General features: G+C 38.7%; 1 protein-coding gene across 7 annotated transcripts in view; it reads left to right on the plus strand.

The window, feature by feature from the left end:
* The window catches only part of RUNX1T1 (RUNX1 partner transcriptional co-repressor 1), a 141,693-nt gene that overhangs the window by 24,610 nt on the left and 96,595 nt on the right, over positions 1–20,488 (plus strand). The window contains exon 1 of one of the 7 annotated variants that reach the window (XM_075920397.2): positions 15,675–16,146. The exons of the other annotated variants lie outside the window; for them this stretch is intronic. Coding sequence (XP_075776512.1) covers positions 16,140–16,146 — 7 coding nt within the window. The 5' untranslated portion in view covers positions 15,675–16,139. Of the gene's footprint in view, positions 1–15,674; positions 16,147–20,488 lie in introns of those variants that run through there. 7 annotated transcript variants of the gene reach the window in all.

Raw genomic sequence — 20,488 nt, forward strand, 5'->3', positions numbered from 1 at the left:
CCCAGGGTATGTCTGCACTGCCACCCTAGTTTAAACTAGGGTGGCTAATGTAGGCATTCGAAGTTGCAAATGAAGCCCGGGATTTAAATATTCCGGGCTTCATTTGCATCTTGCCGGGCGCCGCCATTTTTAAATCCCCGTTAGTGCGGACTCCGTGTCTGCGGCTACACGCGGCACGGAGTAGGTAGTTCGAATTAGGCTCTCTAATTCAAACTACTGGTACACCTCCGCACTAACGGCGATTTAAAAATGGCGGAACCCGGCAAGATGCAAATGAAGCCCGGGATATTTAAATCCCAGGACTCATTTGCAACTTCGAATGCCTACATTAACCACCCTAGTTCGAACTAGGGTGGCAGTGTAGACATACCCCCCTTAAGGTTGGAAGACATTGCCTTTTCATATGGAATGATGAAGGGTATAGCTTTCATCCAGTTGCTCATGAAAGACATAGATGGGTTTGAGACCGGTCCCTGCTGCTCTGTCTGCAACAACCTTGATAATAATGTCAACATTACAAAGGAAAAGATTTCACTTACTGGTTGATACTAGTCTCTCTATATAAAAACATTTTTCCTGTGGGACAACCGAGTGACTTTAAAGTGCTACATTGTCCTGCATTTTGCTTCAACTGGCCCTGCCTGACTGTGGAGGAGGGAGGCAAAGGCCCAGGGCCAGATGGGGGGGGGGGGGGGGGGGCTGGGAGAGGAGGTGGGAGGAAGGTCTGGGGCCTCCCCAGCAGTGGAGGGAAGAACTGGGGCCGACCAGGGGCAGGTGGGAGGGGCTGGGGCAGCCTCAGTGCCGGGCGGGGGAAGAGCTGGGGGCACAGGAGAAGAGCCAGGGTTGGTGGGGGGAGGGGTGCGGGCAAGAGCCTGGGCTAGCCAGCTGGGAGGGTGGGGTGGGCAGGGTCTTCCCCAACCCCTCCTCTGTGGCCGTGCGGGGGGAGAACAGGGCTGGGAGAGCCTCAGCCCCGGGCCCTCCCCAGCCGAGAGGGGGGTTGGCAAGTATGGGGAGCAAGGGGTACAGCCCTCTATTATCTAATAAAGACAAAATAAAAAGATTAGGGCATCAAGTTAACCTCCTAAATAGCTTCCATTCCACTTACATTCTTCTTGCATTAAACCCCTTTCATTTGTGCTAAGTATGCATCCTCACTCTTGGTGTTGGTACTTCACTGTCTTTTATATATGTATTATTTTGTACTTTAAAGTAGTAGTTGCTTGCCTGCATAAATATCTGTAAGCCTACAATTTAAATAAAAAGCCTTTAACATATAACAGATGTACAAGACTACTTTGGGATGAATGTATTATAGATAGAGAACCATCATCACACCCCTTACAATCAGATTTTCATCTGTTCATGTGGTGCACACCTGTGGCTTGTTGGCATTATTCTTGATTGCAGTGTTGGAGATCTTAATGAAAAACAAAGATGGATGACAAGAAGAGACACCACGGCACTGCACACATGGGTTATTTCACTCATCATGATTACCACTGGGTCATTTTTTGAGAAGCTGTATATGTATGTACAAAACAAATCACTGCTCATGACTTCTAAAGATATGTTTTTTCTATAGGTCAGGTTGATTTGGAACCATTATAAATGATGATCATTCTGTTCAGTTTATTTTTTGAGCCAATAAGAAAGTACCAGGAAGGAATCCAGCTTTTGAAGTACAAAGAAAATTGACTATAATCTATATTAAACATTGGAAGGAGGGGAGGAGAGGGGAGGAAACTTGCAGAGAAGATTTAATTTTAAGGGCAACTCTGTTCAAAAGTAGAAAGTGTAGAGAACATGTGTATGTTAAAAATATATATGTCTGAGGGCATTTACTGTATCTGAGAGTGAGGGTGATATAAAAATGGCTTTTCATAGACATTCTAATTTGAAAGAAATATATTTTCAGTAATATCTAATGTGCAGACTGTTTGCTTTTAAATTGATATCTTTATTAATAATTGAGATGAAACTGATTTCAAGCTCTCTTCCAAAAGATTTTCTAAGTTTGCAAAGGGGTTTTGTTTTGTTTTTCTTTCTCTCCTGATAATATACTAGGGCTCTAATAACATTAATGGGCTTGCCCCACATGGAGCTCTGAGTGTATTGTACCACTGCTCACTGATCCCAGGTCAGTGTGATGCGTGAAATCAATTTATTTGAATCTCTTTGCCTCTATAGGAATTTGGCAGCATGCCAGTTGTTTTCATTTAATGTTCTTTGTGTTCAACACAGACAAGCAGGCATGTTTTTGTATTCTTCTCTTTTGGTCTCTCTTTCAGCCAATATTCTAGTCTATGGATTTTCAAAAGAAGTAGGAATATGTTGCGCATCTCTTAAAATCATTTTGTGTAAACATTATTTTAAAATCATAGAAATGAATTCAGTCACAAAACAACCTCTGTATATACTACAGCAAACAATTTAGAAATTATTAGCTAGTAACAACAGATTTTGAATTCTTTGGGGGAGGAAAGAATGAAAACATGGAGCCATTTTTCTAGTTTACAGCTCTATATGATTTATCACCTGTTCTCAAATTAAAACATTCCCCAGTGATGATGATTAAATTGTAGTAATTTCATTTTTAAAATGTTGGCCAATGGTTGAGCAAATCACAAAACACGCGCTTTTGAAAAGTACTTTTTATTTAGGATGATGAGCCCAATAAAAACATATACATATAGGGTTCCTTCACTCCCCCTTTGGACACATAATTTAGCATATCATCCAACTACAGCTGTTGTAACATTTATGTATAAAAGGCATGGGGAATATTGATCCAAAAGTAACCATTTCTTCCCCCCTCCTCCCTTTTTTTCCCCCAAGGAGGCAGCAAGGCTGGTGGGACTGTACAAGTAATTTAGTCTTCCTTAATTAGAGAGAAAAAAAAAGGCAGCAGCACACGTTAAGAGAGGACTTGTTTTAGAGCTTGGCATTGCAGGGTGGGGGCGGGAAACAGAGAGAGAGTAGAAGATTCTGTTGATGCTCCAGGCAGTTCTTGCGGAAGTTGATATGCAGAACCATGGAGCCGCAGCACCGGGGTCAGGCTTGTACACATCAGCCCTGCTTCCTTGTTTAATTACCTGAAGAGCAAAACATCCAGGCTGAGTGTGTGTGAAAATCCAGTATCTCGAACAGCAGTTTGTTGCTCTGACATCCTGCAAAGCTAGCCCTGTCTGTTCACAAACGTCAGGGCTGGTTCCTGACAGCAGGCTATCTCTGCCAGGCTGGGTTCCTTTCATTCAGGGGGCATTGTGTGGAAGAGGGTTTGGTCAGGAATTTGAGGTTCCTGCCGGTGCTGTTCTCCCAGCCAGGACAACACTCTGGCAGATAGGCCTGATTTAAAAAAAAAAGGCTTTTTTCAGTATTTCCCTTAAAATTCTGGCATTGGTGTAATGCTGATTACAACAATAATAACATGTTAACTCATTCACCCCTGAGTTTTCAGTATTTTTCTTTATGTCCAGATATTTTTTTCTTTTTCCCTTTAAAAATTAATTTTTGAGCTTAAATTCTTGGAAGAGCAGCATAAGAATTTGAATAAGGCTGGTGCTATAAAATAAACAAACAAACCATTGAGAATTGTTAAAAATCTGCATTAGCCATCTTCTTAATTCAATAAGAATATTAAACACATTATGCTTTTCATTTCCAAAGTGCTTTGCTGCATTAATTTTATTCCATGTGAGAAATAAAATAAAGGGAGATATTTAATGGTGCATGTCAGAGCAATGGTGAGCGGCTGTCAGGACTGCCATTCTTAAAATTAATTATTTTTTTCTAGGGGTTCTAACTTAGTGTTCCATTTAAAATATAACACAATAACTTTGGGCTAGTTCCCATTGCCCTTATTCATACTTAGTAGCAACTTTACTCTGAACGTTGTCCCACTGATTTCAGTTTAGTTACCCCTGGAATAAGTAAGGTCGGTACCAAAAAATATTTAGGCACACGCTTAAACTTAAGCATTTTCCCTATTCAACATAAATAAGAATGTGAGGGTCTAGCCCTTTAATAGGACTTACTATATTTGCATGAGCAAGGTGTTGGCCAATGGTTTTGAAAACTTGCCAAAGCAATACAAATCACATACAAACAGGTAGTCAAGAGAATCATAGAATCCTAGAACTGGAAGAGACCTCGAGAGGTCATCGAGTCCAGTCTCCTGTACTCAGAGTAGGACTGAGCACTGTCAGATCATCCCTGACAGGTGAATGTCTAACCTGCTCTTAAATATCTCCAGAGATGGAGATTCCACAACCCCCCTAGGCAGTTTATTCCAGTGTTTAACCACCCTGACGGGAAGAGAGCTAGGAGCGAGCTTAATATGTAAACATAAATAGCTATATTAACTACTATTTAAGACAGAAATGGAAAGAAATACAGAGGGCATGAATCTACTCTTATTTGCTCTGGTTTAACTCAAGTGAGTTCTGTGGATTTATATGAGTGTGAGCAGATTCAAGTCCAAAGACATTTTTGTCATTTCAGATGTCTTTTCTCTATTCCCATAACTTGACTATGATTTCATTTTATTACACTGACTTTTTCCAGGATTTTTAGTCTACTCTTTGCATACCTTCCAACAATGGGAGTTTTCCTGAATAGGGATTGCAGGATTTGGTCTTTTTGGGGGGGCTGGCAACCTTTGGATATTTGGTGAGTGGGGTGGAACTTGCCTGTGTAGTAATTTATTTTTTTCAAGTATTTCATTAGGACTTCATGCAAATTTAAAGGCATACTGTGCTCTTGATGCACATGCATAAACTCCCATTAGCATGAAGGGGATTTATGTGATTCATTGAGAAGAGAGCATAGCCTTCAGTGCACATACACAGCTGCAAGTAAATGATAGTGTAATAGGACCAAAAGAGTCATTATGATCTATTGTGTCCCTAATCCTCCATCTAAGAAGGATTTGCAGGAGAGACTGTAACAAAAGAGCCGTTACAGTATATCAGATCGATAATCATGTTCTAAAAAGCTCTTAAATATGTACATAATCCCACACTTTGAGAATCAGGTCCATAATTCTTATTTACATTAAGGTCCCCTTACATTGCTATGGCAGTGTAATGGGGCATTAAAGTTGATGTGAGCTACACTTACAGCCAGTTGAAGGCCTCTTTACACTTTCAGGGTGTTGCAAAGGAGCCTTAGTGTAAATAAGAATTGGATTGTATGTGTCTACATGATTAAAAATGGATCTGTTGTAGTCAATGGGTAACTATAGTGTTTCTTTGGCACATGCGTGTGTGGGGAGGAGGGGGGAGAGAAAGTATGTGTTTATATAGATATGTATTTTTTCCTATCGATGTATAAAACTTTAAACACTTTTCTAGTTTAAATAGCACAATGAAAATAATCATAACCCCACCCCCTACTATACCTCAAAACTCCTCTGAAAGACTGGTGAGAATAAAGTAGGCCTTAGTCTCTGTCCCTATTCAGAGGCCATCTCAGAGATAATGTTCAGTCAGTTCAGATGACCCTATGGTATTAACTGGTGATAATTACTGTCTGTATGAGACTCCGCTTAATAATCACCTCTAGATTTACCTCTTGCTTCTGTTTCCAAATGGCCACAATATAACCCCATGTAGAACATATCACAATCATCTGGTTTTATCTGGATGTAATATTTAAACCATTGTCTCTTCTGTCCCTATATCAAAGATACAAAAAATGAAGTTAACACAGAAGACTAAGCTAGGAGTCATCTTCATCTGCAATGCTTGCAGAGATCACAGTCCCTTACATCCACACTATCCCCATGAAAAAGCATGTTGTAATATTCCATGAAATATCACTAATAGTACTATAAAGCAGGGGCCCGGTTCTGTGCTATCTCCATTGTGCACCTTTGTAGAAGTTAATTTGGCCCAGTATGTTAGCCAGTGTCAGATGTTGTAGTACTTAAAATGTTTAATTCAAGTTTATCTTTTCTGATGGAACATATAACATTAGACCCTGGTACTGCTGCCAGCTTCCAACCCTAGAAGTACTTAGCAAAGGAGGTAGAGAAAAAGGATGGGATCCTCAAAAGTATGTGGGCACCTATGTCCCTCTTTTAGGCACCTATATTCCAAATTTGTTTCCATTGCAATCACAAAACTCTTGTTAAATCCTAAAGGCTCCCAACCTCACTTGAGCCCAAATCTGTCAGAGTAAAAGTTCCCCAGGGCCTTGTCCAGACTCAGGAGTTTTTTCGGGAAAAGTTTTTCCCGAAAAAACTTCCCCTGCGTCCAGACTCAAGCCGCGTTCTTTCGAAATTATTTCGAAAGAACGCGGCTTTTCTTTCGATGGCGGTAAACCTCAATTTACGAGGAAGAACGCCTTCTTTCGAAAGTTCCTCTTTCGAAAGAAGGCGTTCTTCAATGTAAAGAGGCCGTCTTCGAAAGAGAGCATCCAGACTCGCTGGGTGCTCTCTTTTGAAAAAGCGGATTTCTCTTTCGAAAGATCCGCCTGCAGTCTAGACGCGATCTTTCGAAAGAAGCCTGCAGTCTAGACATAGCCCGGGTGTCTACTTATCTGCTTCTGGGCATATGCCCTGTTACCCCCTGCTAAGAGTCCAGACTCTTATCTGCTGTCTAAACTCTGGAGGGACTCACGAAGTAGGCAACCTAATTTGCCACATCATTTGTGTGCAGGGCTTGATTCAGCAGTCATGCTCAGAGGTCACCTAGTGGACCGGGGTGGGCAATAATTTTTTGCTGGGGGCCACTTCAAAAATTTCTGAAGAGGCTGTGGGCCACACTGGAAGGGTGAGGCCTTGAGTGGAAGAGTCGGGGCCAGGATACTTCCGGGTTCCCCACCCCCAGATAATGATTGGTCTGGGGGTGGGGGAGCGCCTTTGCCCGCCTGCCTCCTCTTCCCCTAGGTGCCCATGCCCCTGGCCGGGAGGAGACTTCCTATGCTCCCCCGCCCCCAGGTCAATCAGGGCTGGTTGGTGGGGGAGTGTGTAAAGTTTCCTCTACTCTGTCCCTGCCCTGCATGGCACTTAAAAGTGCCATGTGCTTCTGGCAGAACGGGAGGAGTCTTCTCCTGTCCTGCCAGGAGTTTGCGGAACCTTGATGTGCTGCATGCTCCTCACAGGTTGGGACCTGGGTGAGGAAACTTCACATGCTCCTCCGCCCCCAGACCCTGATTGGCCTGGGGGCGGAGGAGCATGCAAAGCCTCTTGCAGACCTGTGAGGACCACCTGGTGCTTCCAAGCGCTGCATGCTCCTGGCAGGGCAGAGGAAACTTTGTGCGCTCCCCAGGCCCTAATTGGCCTGGGGGCGGGGGAGCTGCAGGATCTCCACAGGCCGGATCCATCTGTTTGGCGGGCCGCATTTGGCCCACAGAGGCCCTTTTGCCCACCCTTGTACTGGACTGAGTCCTATTCAAAATCCAGCCAGAAGTGGAGCTGCCCATCTTACAATTTTGCATAGCAGTTAGAACAGTTGCCTGGGATGTGTGAGAGACCCTGATCTCAGGTGGTGTTCTTCAATCAGTGAATTGTGGAATATTCGGACATGTTGAAGTGGTCCCACCCTGGATAAATAATGAAACACTGATTTCGCCTAAGGGGATTGAATTTGTGTGCTCCACCTCCCAGGTGGAGCCCTAACCACTGGATTACAGGATTCCCCCCCCCCCCCCCCACACACACACACTTCCTCCCATAGTGATAGAGGAAATGGGTCTGGCCCACGAAAGCTCATCATCTAATAAACCATCTTGTTAGTCTTTAAAGTGCTACATTGTCCTGCATTTTGCTTCAACTTCCTCCCATGACTGTTTTGCATAGTCTTTGAACCAGAGAAAGAAAAATATAAGAAAAGTAAAAGGAGACTTGTCCCAATAGAAACATAATTTCTTGTGAGTCACTGATAAAAAGCATTGCCCAGACCAGACTCTCCACATTGTGGTCCATGCATCATCGATGGTTTGATTGGTCACAGTTACTGGTTACCCTCTGTGCTTCCAGATGCTGAACTAAATTTAAAACAAGCTAAAAATATATTGCTTTGTTTATTTTTTATCCATGTAAGATATTATGGTAGTTGCCCATGAGACATTGTGATTATAAATGGGAAAGTTGGACAATGACAGCTCCGCTAAGACTTGGTCCACCATCTGAAAAGGTTTGTGAGCCTTTGACAATCCTGTAGATAATTGATATGATACACAGAGAAAAGGCAATGCTTAGTGAACACTGATACACTCTACAGAGACTTTTTCCATGGACTACCATATATTTAGTAAGTAACATGACATTATAGCCTGACAGTTCTAAGACCCTTCAGTCTAGGCACACTGCAATAATTTTGAGGCCATAGGATAACTTTATTTGAATTACAATATCAACACTGTTCCAGTGTAGTATCATTTGAATACAGTAATAAAATACTTGGGTTTTGTTGTGAAATGCAGTGAATGTGTTTGTGTTGTGCGTGAGGTGCATGTGGTGGTTTGCAAAATGTTGCTGAAAATGACCTGTAACACAATAGAGACACACAGTGAGTGAGATAATATATTGGATCAGATTCTGTTGGTGAGAGAGACAAGCTTTTGATTTCAGGCAGAGCTGAAGAAGAGTTCTGTGTGGCTCAAAAGCTTGTCTCTCTCACTAACAGATGTTGGTCCAATAAAATATATTACGTCACCCACCTTGTCTCTCTAATATCCTGGGACCAGCATGACTAGAACTGCATTTTAACACAACAATTTTGTACTAAGGCTGTTTGAACAGAGTTTGTGCATGTTTGTTAATGTAGCAAATTGATCGATATATCTACAAAGGAGGGGGAAGAAAGGTGGTAGGATTTTCATAAAGCATTTTCTCTTCTTGGATGTGGCAATATGATCATAAATAATTTGGAGAGTTTTATATTGCTGTGTATTTGCTCCACCTGGTGGATTTTCTTGAAAGTGTTTTGATCCTTGTTAATGATAAGGAAACAGGCTTCAATTACATATTAAACATACTATGCAAAATAAGAAAACTTTTAAATTTGTATTAATAACAACACTGTAAAAGGCTGATCTGGGAAAGAAACATTAGAATCAGATATTTATCTTGACCATTCTAAGTCATTACATGAATCTCTATGAAAGCATTGGTAACAGTTTACTCTGAGTCATCTAAAGATTAGCAGTTTAAAAAAATCCAAATATCTGGCTTTTGAGGTTTTGCAGGATACCTAAAAGTTTTTTTTTCCTGCAAAGAGACATAATTAATGAGCCCTTGGGATAAGAAGTAGCAGAGCTATCAAAAGGGATGGTTACTGCTCTGAATTGTTATTGCTGTACGTTGGCATAAAATCTGTCTTTCGTTGACCTATCTTACAAACACTGTTTTCTTTGGAATTTTTAAGGACTTCTTTATGCTTTGATCATCTCATTGTTCTCCTTAGGTTATTTTTTCCTTTAGAGAGTAATAACTTGCTAACAGAAGGTGAAGTTTAGAAAACAGTGTCTCCATATGCAAGGGATTTGGAGACCTTTTTATTGTCTTTAAAAATGTCATTCATAGTCCTCATTAGCATTTACTGTTGCAAGCAAACAAGCAGAAAATGTGAAATTGGTATGTCATGAATAGCTCCACAGAGCTCTAGAGTCCTGAAATTTTGCCTGCAGTGTGATGTGGGGCAGGCATTGAGAGAAAGCTGTCCAGATGGCTGCCAGCGCAGAGCAGAGCTGCAGGTTTTTGTCTCTTGTGCTGAGAGGAGGGAAAGTTCACTGGAGCATACGCTATCACCCTTGCGTTTTAACAAAACTAACTTGCCATCAGTCAGAATGGGGAGGTGGTGACATTGAAACAAACGTTTTTAATATAATGTTACAGTCCTTGTCAAATGAATAAAATATGTTTACTTAGTGTCACAAATACTGAGCTACGTTACAGAGAAAAAAATAAAAATTGAATTTCTAGCTAGTGGTTAAATACACTCTTCATACACAAATAATGCTTTCACATTTTCTTTATTATGAAAATCTTATGCATTGAAAAGATATTGATTAGAGGTCAAAATGAGGGAGGAATTTCACCACCAAAGTTAAACCATTTTGAGCTTCAAATCAGAAAGGAGTGAATATCTTGAAAGCATTTTCATGAGGTTCCAAAATGCAATGCTCAATCCAGAAGCACTAAATATTATCATGCACAGTGCATTGATTAGGCATAAGTAATGTACTCTTTTTCTGTTTCTTTATATATGAAATAAAACTTGGGTATTTTGTTGCATCCTTTCAGAAATAACCAAAGGTCTTGTCTTGTAAAGCGCCTAGAGAAGAAATTTATGCATCAACTGTGCAGTATTTTTTTTCTTAACATGCATTATGACAATTTAAAAATTAATCACGATACTATTTTTGTTATGTATTTCACAGTAAACGTTTTGTGACGTGGGGTTTTGTAATGGCCTCAGTTCTGCAAAACATACCTATGCACATAGCCATTCTCTTGAGTACTCTTGTTAAAGTTAATGAGGGTTACACACGTGCGTAAAGTCACACACGTTCATAAATTCAAAAGCCAGGCCTGTATTTGGAAATGAAACTTAGGTCTGTTATCAATTTCTGTATTAGTGTTCTTCTCACATATTTGAGCACTAATTTTAAAACTTAACATGAGATTCATCTTGAAAGCCAATGGGAGTAGTACTCACACTACTGCTGAGTTTGGTTCTTACTTTTTAACAAGTGTCTATTTTTATGGTAGAACAATAAAAAATGGAGATGGAAAAGGCCAATTTTGTCCAGTCTAGTGGTTATCAAACTCTGGTTCGCAGACTGTATTTAAGATTTCCAAATGGTTCCATACTTCCATTCAAAAGGTTAAAAACCATTATTCTAGTCTGTTCCAGAGCCAAGGTTGCCCTTCTCTATCTGATGATCAGAAATTCTATTAATAGGTTTACTTTCTCATTATCTGGAATTTATGCAGCTTCAAATTTTCTTGGGTCTAAAACACCTTACTTTTAAGATTCTTCATATGTGTGCATGTGCATATGCATCCCCCCACATACAAACATGTAAATGTTCCTTTAACTAGCTTCATTACATTATTCTTACTCTTTTTAAAGCAACCTAAACAACTTCTCTCTGTTTAGCATGTGCATTCTTCAAGGCTACGTCTACACTGTGCATTCTTGTGCAAGAAGATATGCAAATGAGGCGAGGTGATGAATATCGCTGTGCCTCATTTGCATACCTAATGAGCCGCCATTTTTACACAAGGGGCTTTTGTGCAAGAAGGGGCTGTCTACACTGCTCCTTCTTGTGCAGGAGCCATTCTTCCTGAAAATAAGCAGCAGAACGGCTCCTGCGCAAGAGGGGTTTTTTGCGCAAGAAGGAGCAGTGTATACAGCTCCTTCTTGCGCAAAAGCCCCTTGCACAAAAATGGCAGCTCATTAGGTATGCAAATGAGGCATGGTGATATTTATCACTGTCTCATTTGCATATCTTCTTGTGCAAGAATTTGCAGTGTAGATGTAGATGGTTATCAAATCCCCCATTAATTGTCATTTCACCAAGCTATACCTATTTTAAAGATTCCACTGAATTATTTTAAGAAGCTCACAAAGCTTTCCCACTTGGGAAATATTTTTAGGGAAAGATCTTGGCATTATCTGGCAAGTGGTTTGCAACACTTGTATTTAGAGCTGCTATTACAAATAATCACATACCAACATTGGACTATTTTAATTATGTTTGCAAGAAAAGAAGTAACTTCCTCCCTCCTCCCCAAGGGCTCAGGAGGTGACTTTATCAAGACTTTTAAGTCTCTGTGTTTTCAAAATATTTAAAATGATGGAAAATATAGATTTCTGTTATACAAAAAACACACACCATGTATTTAATACAACATAGTACAGGGTTTGTGTTTTATGAAGCATTAGAGAACATTCAGTTGCCACAAGAAATAAATGTGTGTTTTTTATATCAAGGTGTGTTTATTCAGCTAGCTGTCAAACTCATGTACATTAAAGTTAGGAAAGCATCTAGAATCTCTCCACAGCTCACACATTAGGTGGGTTTGCCCTGTCAGAGGGTTGCCTTAAGAAAACACTAATAGCTTCCAGCTGGGTGGAAAATCAAAATCTTGGGAGGGTAGGGGGGACTGACAAAACACACAGATTTGAATTTTAAAGCCCAGCTAATGCCTCCATTTTTATTTACCACTCATCCATAAAAGATTATTTTCCAATATGTCAACCTCATTTGGTGGTCAGTGGTCTGAAAGTGAAAGTGGAACAAGCAAGTGGAGAAATCTGGACATGAGTGAGTCCACCCTTTCAAGCTTGTGTGCCACTTTCTGGAATGGCCTTCCCTGAGATTGAGGGGGGGGGGGTGTCCTAATGACCATTCATTAATGCTCGTTGACTGATCATTGAGTGCCTTCTTATTCAGTTTATCAAGTCTTGCACATAAAAAGTCAGAATAAGCATTATTCAGCTTTGTTAAAGCCAACTAGGAGTAAAATGCTCCATTTGAACCCATTTTGCCCTTGGTTTTTCACTTTGTTAATGCAGTCCTGCTTAAATGAGTGCCTTTATTGGGTCAGTTAGAATATCTGAAACTATTAATTCTCTTGTATTGAATAGCTGGTGGCAGGCCAGAGCAGATGGGGTAGAAAACTATTTGGTGGGGTGTATTGCTTTCAATTAGGATCAGTGAGGTTTCAGCTCCTTTGAATTAACTCACTTAATACCCACTGTGTGAAGTCACAATGTATCACAACAGTTTGCTATAAGAGAGGGAAGTTGAGAAGTCCTGCAGAAAAGCTTTGAGTCAAATTCTTCCTTTACTGTTAATAAAGGGCTTTCATTAACTACAGATGCATTTTTTTAGTGGACTTTTAGTCCCTGTGGGTAAATGAGGTTTAACAAAAGATTAGATGCTCTGTTTTAAAACTGTAATGTCTTAAAGGAGTGTGGTTTCATTTGAGTAATACAATACAGCAAGAACTTTCTGCAGTGCAGTGTAAATCTATTTTTGCAAATATTTGGGCTTGAAGACTACCTTTGCAGCTCTTAAAATTGTTAATTTTGTAGATGAGTATCAAATAATTCAAAATTATTTTGTGAACTGTTAGAATGATTGCAGACTAAAGTGTTAATGTTCACTGTCAGCCAAAATAACGTATCATAAGGTAAAGAAATGGAGTTAAATTTATCTGCTTCTAAATTCTAATTTTCACTATTTCTTTGTATCTTCTCATGTTGGAATTATGCATTTTCCAGATTCTGTGATACAGCAGAACAGTTCCTACACAAAAATTACCATACACACTTTTTCTCTTCCGCATGAAATAAGCAGAAAAATATTTTACAGAATTATGTTGGCATTGTCTGTTAATCTTCGTTATGCATTTTGGCCCTATTCCATTTTTAGAAATGTGCAGAAATTGTTATAGCAATTTTTAAATGACTGCATTAAAAAAAGAAAAAAAAAACATAGCCAGAAATATTTATTCAGGGAGGACTGCCAAATGGGTTGCAGCCTGCCTCAGTGTATTAAATAATGAGAGGGAAAAACTATTCATGCAGCTGGCTGCTTGAGAAAATGCTGAAGTAGTCTCAGATGTACAGGCGTTCTGTTAGCCCCTTCCACAAACAGACTTCTAGGTGAGAATCTCCAGGGATACAGGTTTTGTTGACGTGGATCAATTTAAATGGCAATTACTGTAGTCAGATAACAGCTTAAAAAGCCTTTTTACACATAGAAAAGATGCATAATCACACTGCGTATGGAAGTTCAATTTTGTGATCCACGGTCTGGAGATTTACAGTGTACTGATATTAAGACTGACTTTTAAAATGGAATATCATTCAGTTTTATTAAAACGCATTGCACCTTCCACACATTACTTTCTATTTTAAAGCTGATTCTGCTTGCTCCTATGTTGATGAAAGGGTGTATTTTCAATGTTGAAAATGTTTTCTCCTTCATGCAGAATACAGCATTTTAAAAACCAACAGATACTGATTGACTGGCTTATAAACATAAAAAACAGTGAATAGTCCTGCAGCACCTTAGATACTAACAAAAAATGTAGATGGTATCATAAGCTTTCCTGGGCACAACCTACTTCTTCAAATGAATGGAGTTAAGGGGTCCAGAGTGCAAATAAATAGCAGAAAAAGAGTGTGGATGAGGAAGGAAAGAGAAGGGAAAAATATTAGGTCATCAAATGAAACAAAAAGAATGCCAAGTTCTGTAAGGTCCTCTCTAGCACAGACTTAATTGATTATTACTCTTTCCCCTGTCCCTTCTTCCCTTCCCCCATAAAGCCTCTTCTAATAAAAATGTTTTTTCTTGGCTCTCAGATACACTGAAATCCATTATACAGAACCTCATTACAACTGTCATCTGAGTAAGAGGAACAAAAAGATTGGTCTCATAAATAGGGTGCATTATGGTATTAGTGACCGAAAAGAAGTAATCACTATGAATTTTTTTATTAAACATTTTGAGTTTGGCAGGGATATGTTTGGGGCTTTACTAATTGAAGAAAGGGTTATTGCTTTTGTTTTAGGTGCCATTAAAAGTTTTAATTTTCTGATATATTTCTTAAAGGTGACACTTTTTATTTTTTAGTAGAAAATATTCATGGGCAGAGATAGGAAGGCTGTTAGGATTTTTCTGTGTTCCAAAATAGATTTTATCAGTGTTTTGTGGCAGCTAAAGGAAGGAAAAGGAAGGCCTGGAAGCTCAGTTGTTTTTGTATAGTAGAGGCAGAAGATATGTAGGGAAATCAAGGACTTGCATAAATGAAACATATAAAGACTCTTGTCTTTATGAATCTTTTATATTAAAAGAATACAGTTTCTGAATATTCTGAAAGGAATTTAAACATACGTTTAAAAGGCAAAGAAAAGCATGTGCTTAATGATATGCCATAAACATTTTTGTTAGTAAAACAGTGAAGATTTCGCAAGTATTAAACTAGAGGAGAGCTTTTGAAAAAAATATTTCCCTTGTAGATGGATTCTTATATAAGCCTAAATGTGCTACAGAAGGCATGTGAGTCAGGCGTATGTTTCTCCTATGAGGCAAGGATGTTTTACAAAGGACTAAAGAGGGACTGCTGAGAGGAAAATAGCCAGCTTTAGATAAAGCACTATAACAAAGACTTGTAGTTTTATGTATCATGGTGTCCATTAAAGCTTAATAGGGAAGAGTGCATTGAACCTAGCCAGGCATATGTTATTCATGTGAAGGATAAACATTTAAGGGGTGTGCAAAAATCAGAAATCAGGAGGACATGATTGTTTAGCTTTTGAAAAAGCTTTACAGGGAAGATTTTGTTTTCATCCCCCATGGATCACCATGCAAGGTAAAGGAGAGTAAGCTGCAAATGTTTGGAGCATATCAATGCAGGAATCCCAGGGGGTTAAAAGCACTGTAGTAAAATAAAAGTGGTCTGCTTCTAAGTGTGTTCTATTTTACACATACTACTGAGAAGCTGACAAAGGGAATGATTTTGATACTCTGTTCACTGTGATAAAATGGCACAATAAGATGAGGGGGGGAGAAAAAAATCTTTATATCTTCTTACATATTTTGAATTTCCAGCTAAATAAACAACTATGGTCTTATGAAGCTGTTAAAATAATAAATGAGAATAGTACATTTTCCATATTTTTAGAACTGGTTCTAATAGATGCTCTGCTTTAATTGCTTTTAGTTAAAATAAAGGGTTAACTTTTAAAGAAAAATGAATAATTCAGTGTTCATCTTATCAGTCTGTATTTTACTTTCTATTCTTTGGTCCTCTGGAACTTGCTGTGAAAGGTAGAGTAAGAGGAGTCAGCTGAGGGGAGCTGGGGTTGTGATAATTTGCACACACATCCCTGTCATTGTTCTGCCTGAAGAGACAGGGCTGGGTTCAAGGCCACATGTGCTCCTGTCATCATTCACATTTCTGCTCCAAGTGCAATACAGAGTGTCAGCTCTCCATCTGTCTTTGCCTGGCAAACGCACGCGCCTAGCATCCTGCCTCCAGCTACGCTGCCACAGCCAGTTCTGATGGCCCTCCTCGCTTTTTCTGTGCTCATTCCAGAACAGGAGGCACTGAGCCCTAAATAAGCTTGCTTTTAGGAGAGAGCCATTTACAGTGTGGTATATTTTATTCAAGGATGCCTGGTGAGTTAAGATTATTGCAGCTCTTTTTATTTAAATGGGAGAGGACTAATTATATTTTGATTGTATATAAAAATAATTTCTACATGATTTCTGCAAGCTTATATACAGTGATTGTAGATACTAATTGTGGTGTGTATATGTCTGGAGAAAGGGAACTTGCCTGTGGAAACTACCGAAGATATATATATAGGAAGATTGGATGTTACATTGAATGGGGATAGGAATAGTCACCCTATTTGTGGGTGCAGGTGTCTAGGGGGATATAATTTTAGTAAGAAGAAATACAGCTTCAGTCTGATTTTCATGACTGTCAGCTGTACCTTGTGATCTGCAAACATTTTGTGTGTAGATATGATTTTAGATTATGGGTGTACACTGAGAATAATCTCTTTGAAAGGCTGTTTATGCTAGAGAAGTGGATGAAGATTTAGAAAACAAATGATTTCAGTTTTGCCCTAAATCACAGTTCTTAGCTATCACCAGGCAAAAACTGAAATACGTTAATACTAGTAATAATTAATAATCCTACAAATTTTGCTGAATTAGTGAAACCGTTGTGGAACTGGAAATCTTAGTATGTCAATTTCCTCACAAAAATATTATCCTTTGATCTTTAGACTACTTGTCTAATTGGTAAGTGGTGTTGCCAGTGAAAACATTGCTTCTATATAGGGTGAATTGTTTTGAGTTTTTTTGTGAGAAGCCTCACCATGGCTGAATGGATTGTATTTGCTGGTTTTGTAAGGACTGAACAGAGCCATGTGCCAATTAAAAGAGGTTATATCTGTACATGAAAAATATATAGGGACACAGAAAGATCCCACAGCTAGCTGGTTCTTGTGGATAATTTGGATAGGACAGGCAGAAGAAGATGCACTTGATCACAGAAATCTGTACACCTCACAGATGGTATTTTGAAACAGTATCTGTCGGTTTGCTGCAACCACAGTTGTATGTAGGTATTGCCAGTTGCGTGAAGAATGTTTTCTTTTAGGATGTTAATGCATGGTCATATTCTTCCAATATTACGTTTGTTGATCCTAAGGTTGAGATTGAAAAAACAGAGTTCCAATGAATTGTGACAAACTACAAGGCTAGGAGGATTTGTATGGTTGAAATATGGGTAAATTAATTTACGTAGATAACAACTGAGGCCTATGAAAGGTTAATTTAACACTTTAAGGTTTACATTTGATTTGTATAAAATATATTCCTTGGGATGTGGTCTTCATTAAAATATGGCAATTCATTCATGTGATGTAAAGTAAATACAGTTGATGTTTTGTATATATTTGTATGAAATGACAGTATTCTATGGCTTGATATCTGGTATTTTATGGTACTTAAATGTGTCACTATAGCACAGCATGATTTTTATTCTTTATTTACTTTTGGAACACTAACCAAGATCCAATTGGAATGAATGAAGTAGAGTTTTTTGAACACTCTATTGCATAGTAAGCCTGTGGCGCTTATTACTTAATCTACCTGCTGGTTAAAATTTCATGCATCTTTAATCAAAGTAGCTTGAGCTACATCTGAAAATATATACACTCATCAATACTCTTAAGCTTTAACGTTAAATATATCTTTAATTTCCAACATTCTATTAAAGTGGTAGCAAGTAAGAAGTGTGTTTTTAATGTCAGCTCAGAGTGTTAGAAAACCTTGCACTTGGATACAGAGACTACACTAACAGCTGTGACTGGGAGCATGTGCCAGAATGGAGATACTTGAGCAGATCTGACACTTGGCTATTTTTGACACCCATCTGTACTTTTCTACTCTCCTCTATGATGAAGTACCTCTCAATCTGTTCACAGCATATTTTAGCCGTTTAATATTGTGGTGGTGTTTTTTTTTCAAATGGGCATTATTAGCAATCTGGGGCAGATTTTTTGTTTTAGAAGCAAGCACATTATCTGTGCTAGATTAGAACGATGCATATTTTTGTGTAATCTGATATTATGTCATTGCCTGTATGTTTTGTCACGTATTTTTTATTTCAGAAGCATTCTTTTAATAGTTCTGACCCCCAAAGTTTTTCTAAAATATAAAAAGTATCAAATATCTGTTCTGGTTTTTGTAAAGTGATAACATTTGTACGCAAACAAAATGTTCTCTTTAAAGACAAACATTTCCTTTTCTTACGCATGTGATTGTTCACTAGCCTTCTCATGTTAGTATGTCTGAAAAGCAACATCAGAGAGGTTGTTAATGACAGTTCCATCATACAATTAATTCATAGATCTTGAAGGCTCTAAAACAACTCGTAGAAAATGTATTTTTAGAAAAATAATCCTGAAAACATGAGATTTGCACTAACTTTAAGAATTTTGTCATTTTATTTGCACTCTACAAAATATGTATCTTTGATGTAGAGATGGATAGTGTTCAAATCAAATGCCATATGCCAAGTGGATTGATTACTGTGTGATGTGTTGTACTGTTTTTATTCCAAACTATGTATTAAACTTTACAGTTCTGTCAGTCATTTTATAGTACAGATGTTGGCCTACAGAATGCTTTATTATTGCCCGGGGCAATATTCAAGATGATTTCCTTAAAAGGACAACAGTGATCACAGTCATTGTAGTCCAGAAAAAAATGCTGTTCTTTCAGAAGATGGCCTGGTATTAGATCAGACCACCCCTTCTTTACTTCTGCTCTCCAGATGTGGCTGCAACTTTTTTTTTTTAAGTTCATGTTTCAAAAAAATGGGTTTGTTTTCAGAATCTGGTTTTACTTAAGGCATCTCCATCCTGGAGTGCATTTCATAAATTGCCCACATATTTTTCTTAGCAGAGAACTTAACTGGCTGTAATTTTTAACACATGGCCACATCATGTGATATTTTCAAAACATTTGCACATAGCTTTAAGAAGGTCCCAGCAGAAATGATCCATCATCTCACAGCCAGCACGTTTCTTAACAGCATATCTGCATTTTCCATTTAACAGAGCTATATATTATTAGCTTACATTTTGGGTAGTAAAACAGTGCATTGCTGATTGTAAAACATGGACTTTATTATCTGCTGAAAATTGATTTGGCATTTATAGCCACTGTGTACTATACTTCCTTTCTGGTTTTAACATTAGTGCTTGCAAGTGATGATTTGTTTAAAGAACAGAAACAAAATTGCCCTGGACATAACTGTTAGTGTCCTAGTAACTGAGCATTTGGATAATCCACCTGTTTTTTAAATACATTCATCTAAATGTCGTTATACAGCAAAAGTCTCTTAAAAGTCTATTAATTGACTTGTTCTGTTTTAACATGAAGTTGCTATGCTATTACATCAGGACAGTTCTGTGGATTACAAAACAAGTTTTCAGCTAACTGTAGAAAGTATGCCTACAAATAGGTTTAAATCTTTTTGTTAAACCTATTTAAAGATTGTTAAGCTTGCATTACTGTTCCAGTCATCATACATATTACCTTTATCTTCTACTGGGGTGTGACAAGAAGAAAAAAATTTCTTCTTTGAAAAGGATAGTGTTAGCCATTTTTGGTTGTACTACCAATGAGAAACCAGTGGAACTTGTTAGGCATTTCATTTTTTCAGGCCAGGTGACTTTTGGGAAATGTGGTGGCTTTCATTCTGAAGCACTGATGTGTTTCCTCCTTCTTTCATTACAATATTGAATTCCAAAGTCTCCAAAAATTTATTTCTCTTACTTTCCCAAGCACATTATAGGTGACACCCATTAATAGCTAATAATAAGTCTCTTTACTAACGAGGACCTCAGAATACTTCACAATAACGATGTTATTACCGTCAAGCTGAAAGACCAAATTTAGAATGAGATATTTTGGAGAGTGTAAGGTCTTTGGGGCTAGTTCTTTCTCTGGGTGTGCACTGCCTAGCACATGAGGCAACACCTATAGAAAATTATTTTCCTGTCCAGAGATGAGGTTTTTTTGGAGATTTCAGTTTTTCTCTTCCATATCAGGACAACTCTGAATGGGTGCGTCTAGACTAGCAAGATTTTGCTAGTCTAGATGCACCCATTTGCTTTTGCACAAAAACTTGCCAGCTGTCTACACTGGCTGCTTGAATTTGCGCAAGAGCACTGACTTTTTAATGTACAAAATCAGTGCTTCTTGTGCAAATACTTTCACGCTCCCGCTCGGGAAAAAGCTCTCTTGTGCAAGAATACTTGCTCAAGAGGCCCACTGTAGACAGGGAAGAACTGTTTTGCGCAAAAAAGCCCCGATGGCTAAAATGGCGATCAGGGCTTTCTTGCACAAAATCGCGTCTAGACTGGCCACGGATGCTTTTGCGCAAAAGCGCTTTTGCGGAAATACTTTTAACGGAAAAACTTTTCCATTAAAAGTA

The sequence above is a fragment of the Pelodiscus sinensis genome, chromosome 2 (assembly GCF_052426305.1).
Source record: "Pelodiscus sinensis isolate ZL-2025 chromosome 2, ASM5242630v1, whole genome shotgun sequence".
Taxonomy (NCBI): domain Eukaryota; kingdom Metazoa; phylum Chordata; order Testudines; family Trionychidae; genus Pelodiscus; species Pelodiscus sinensis.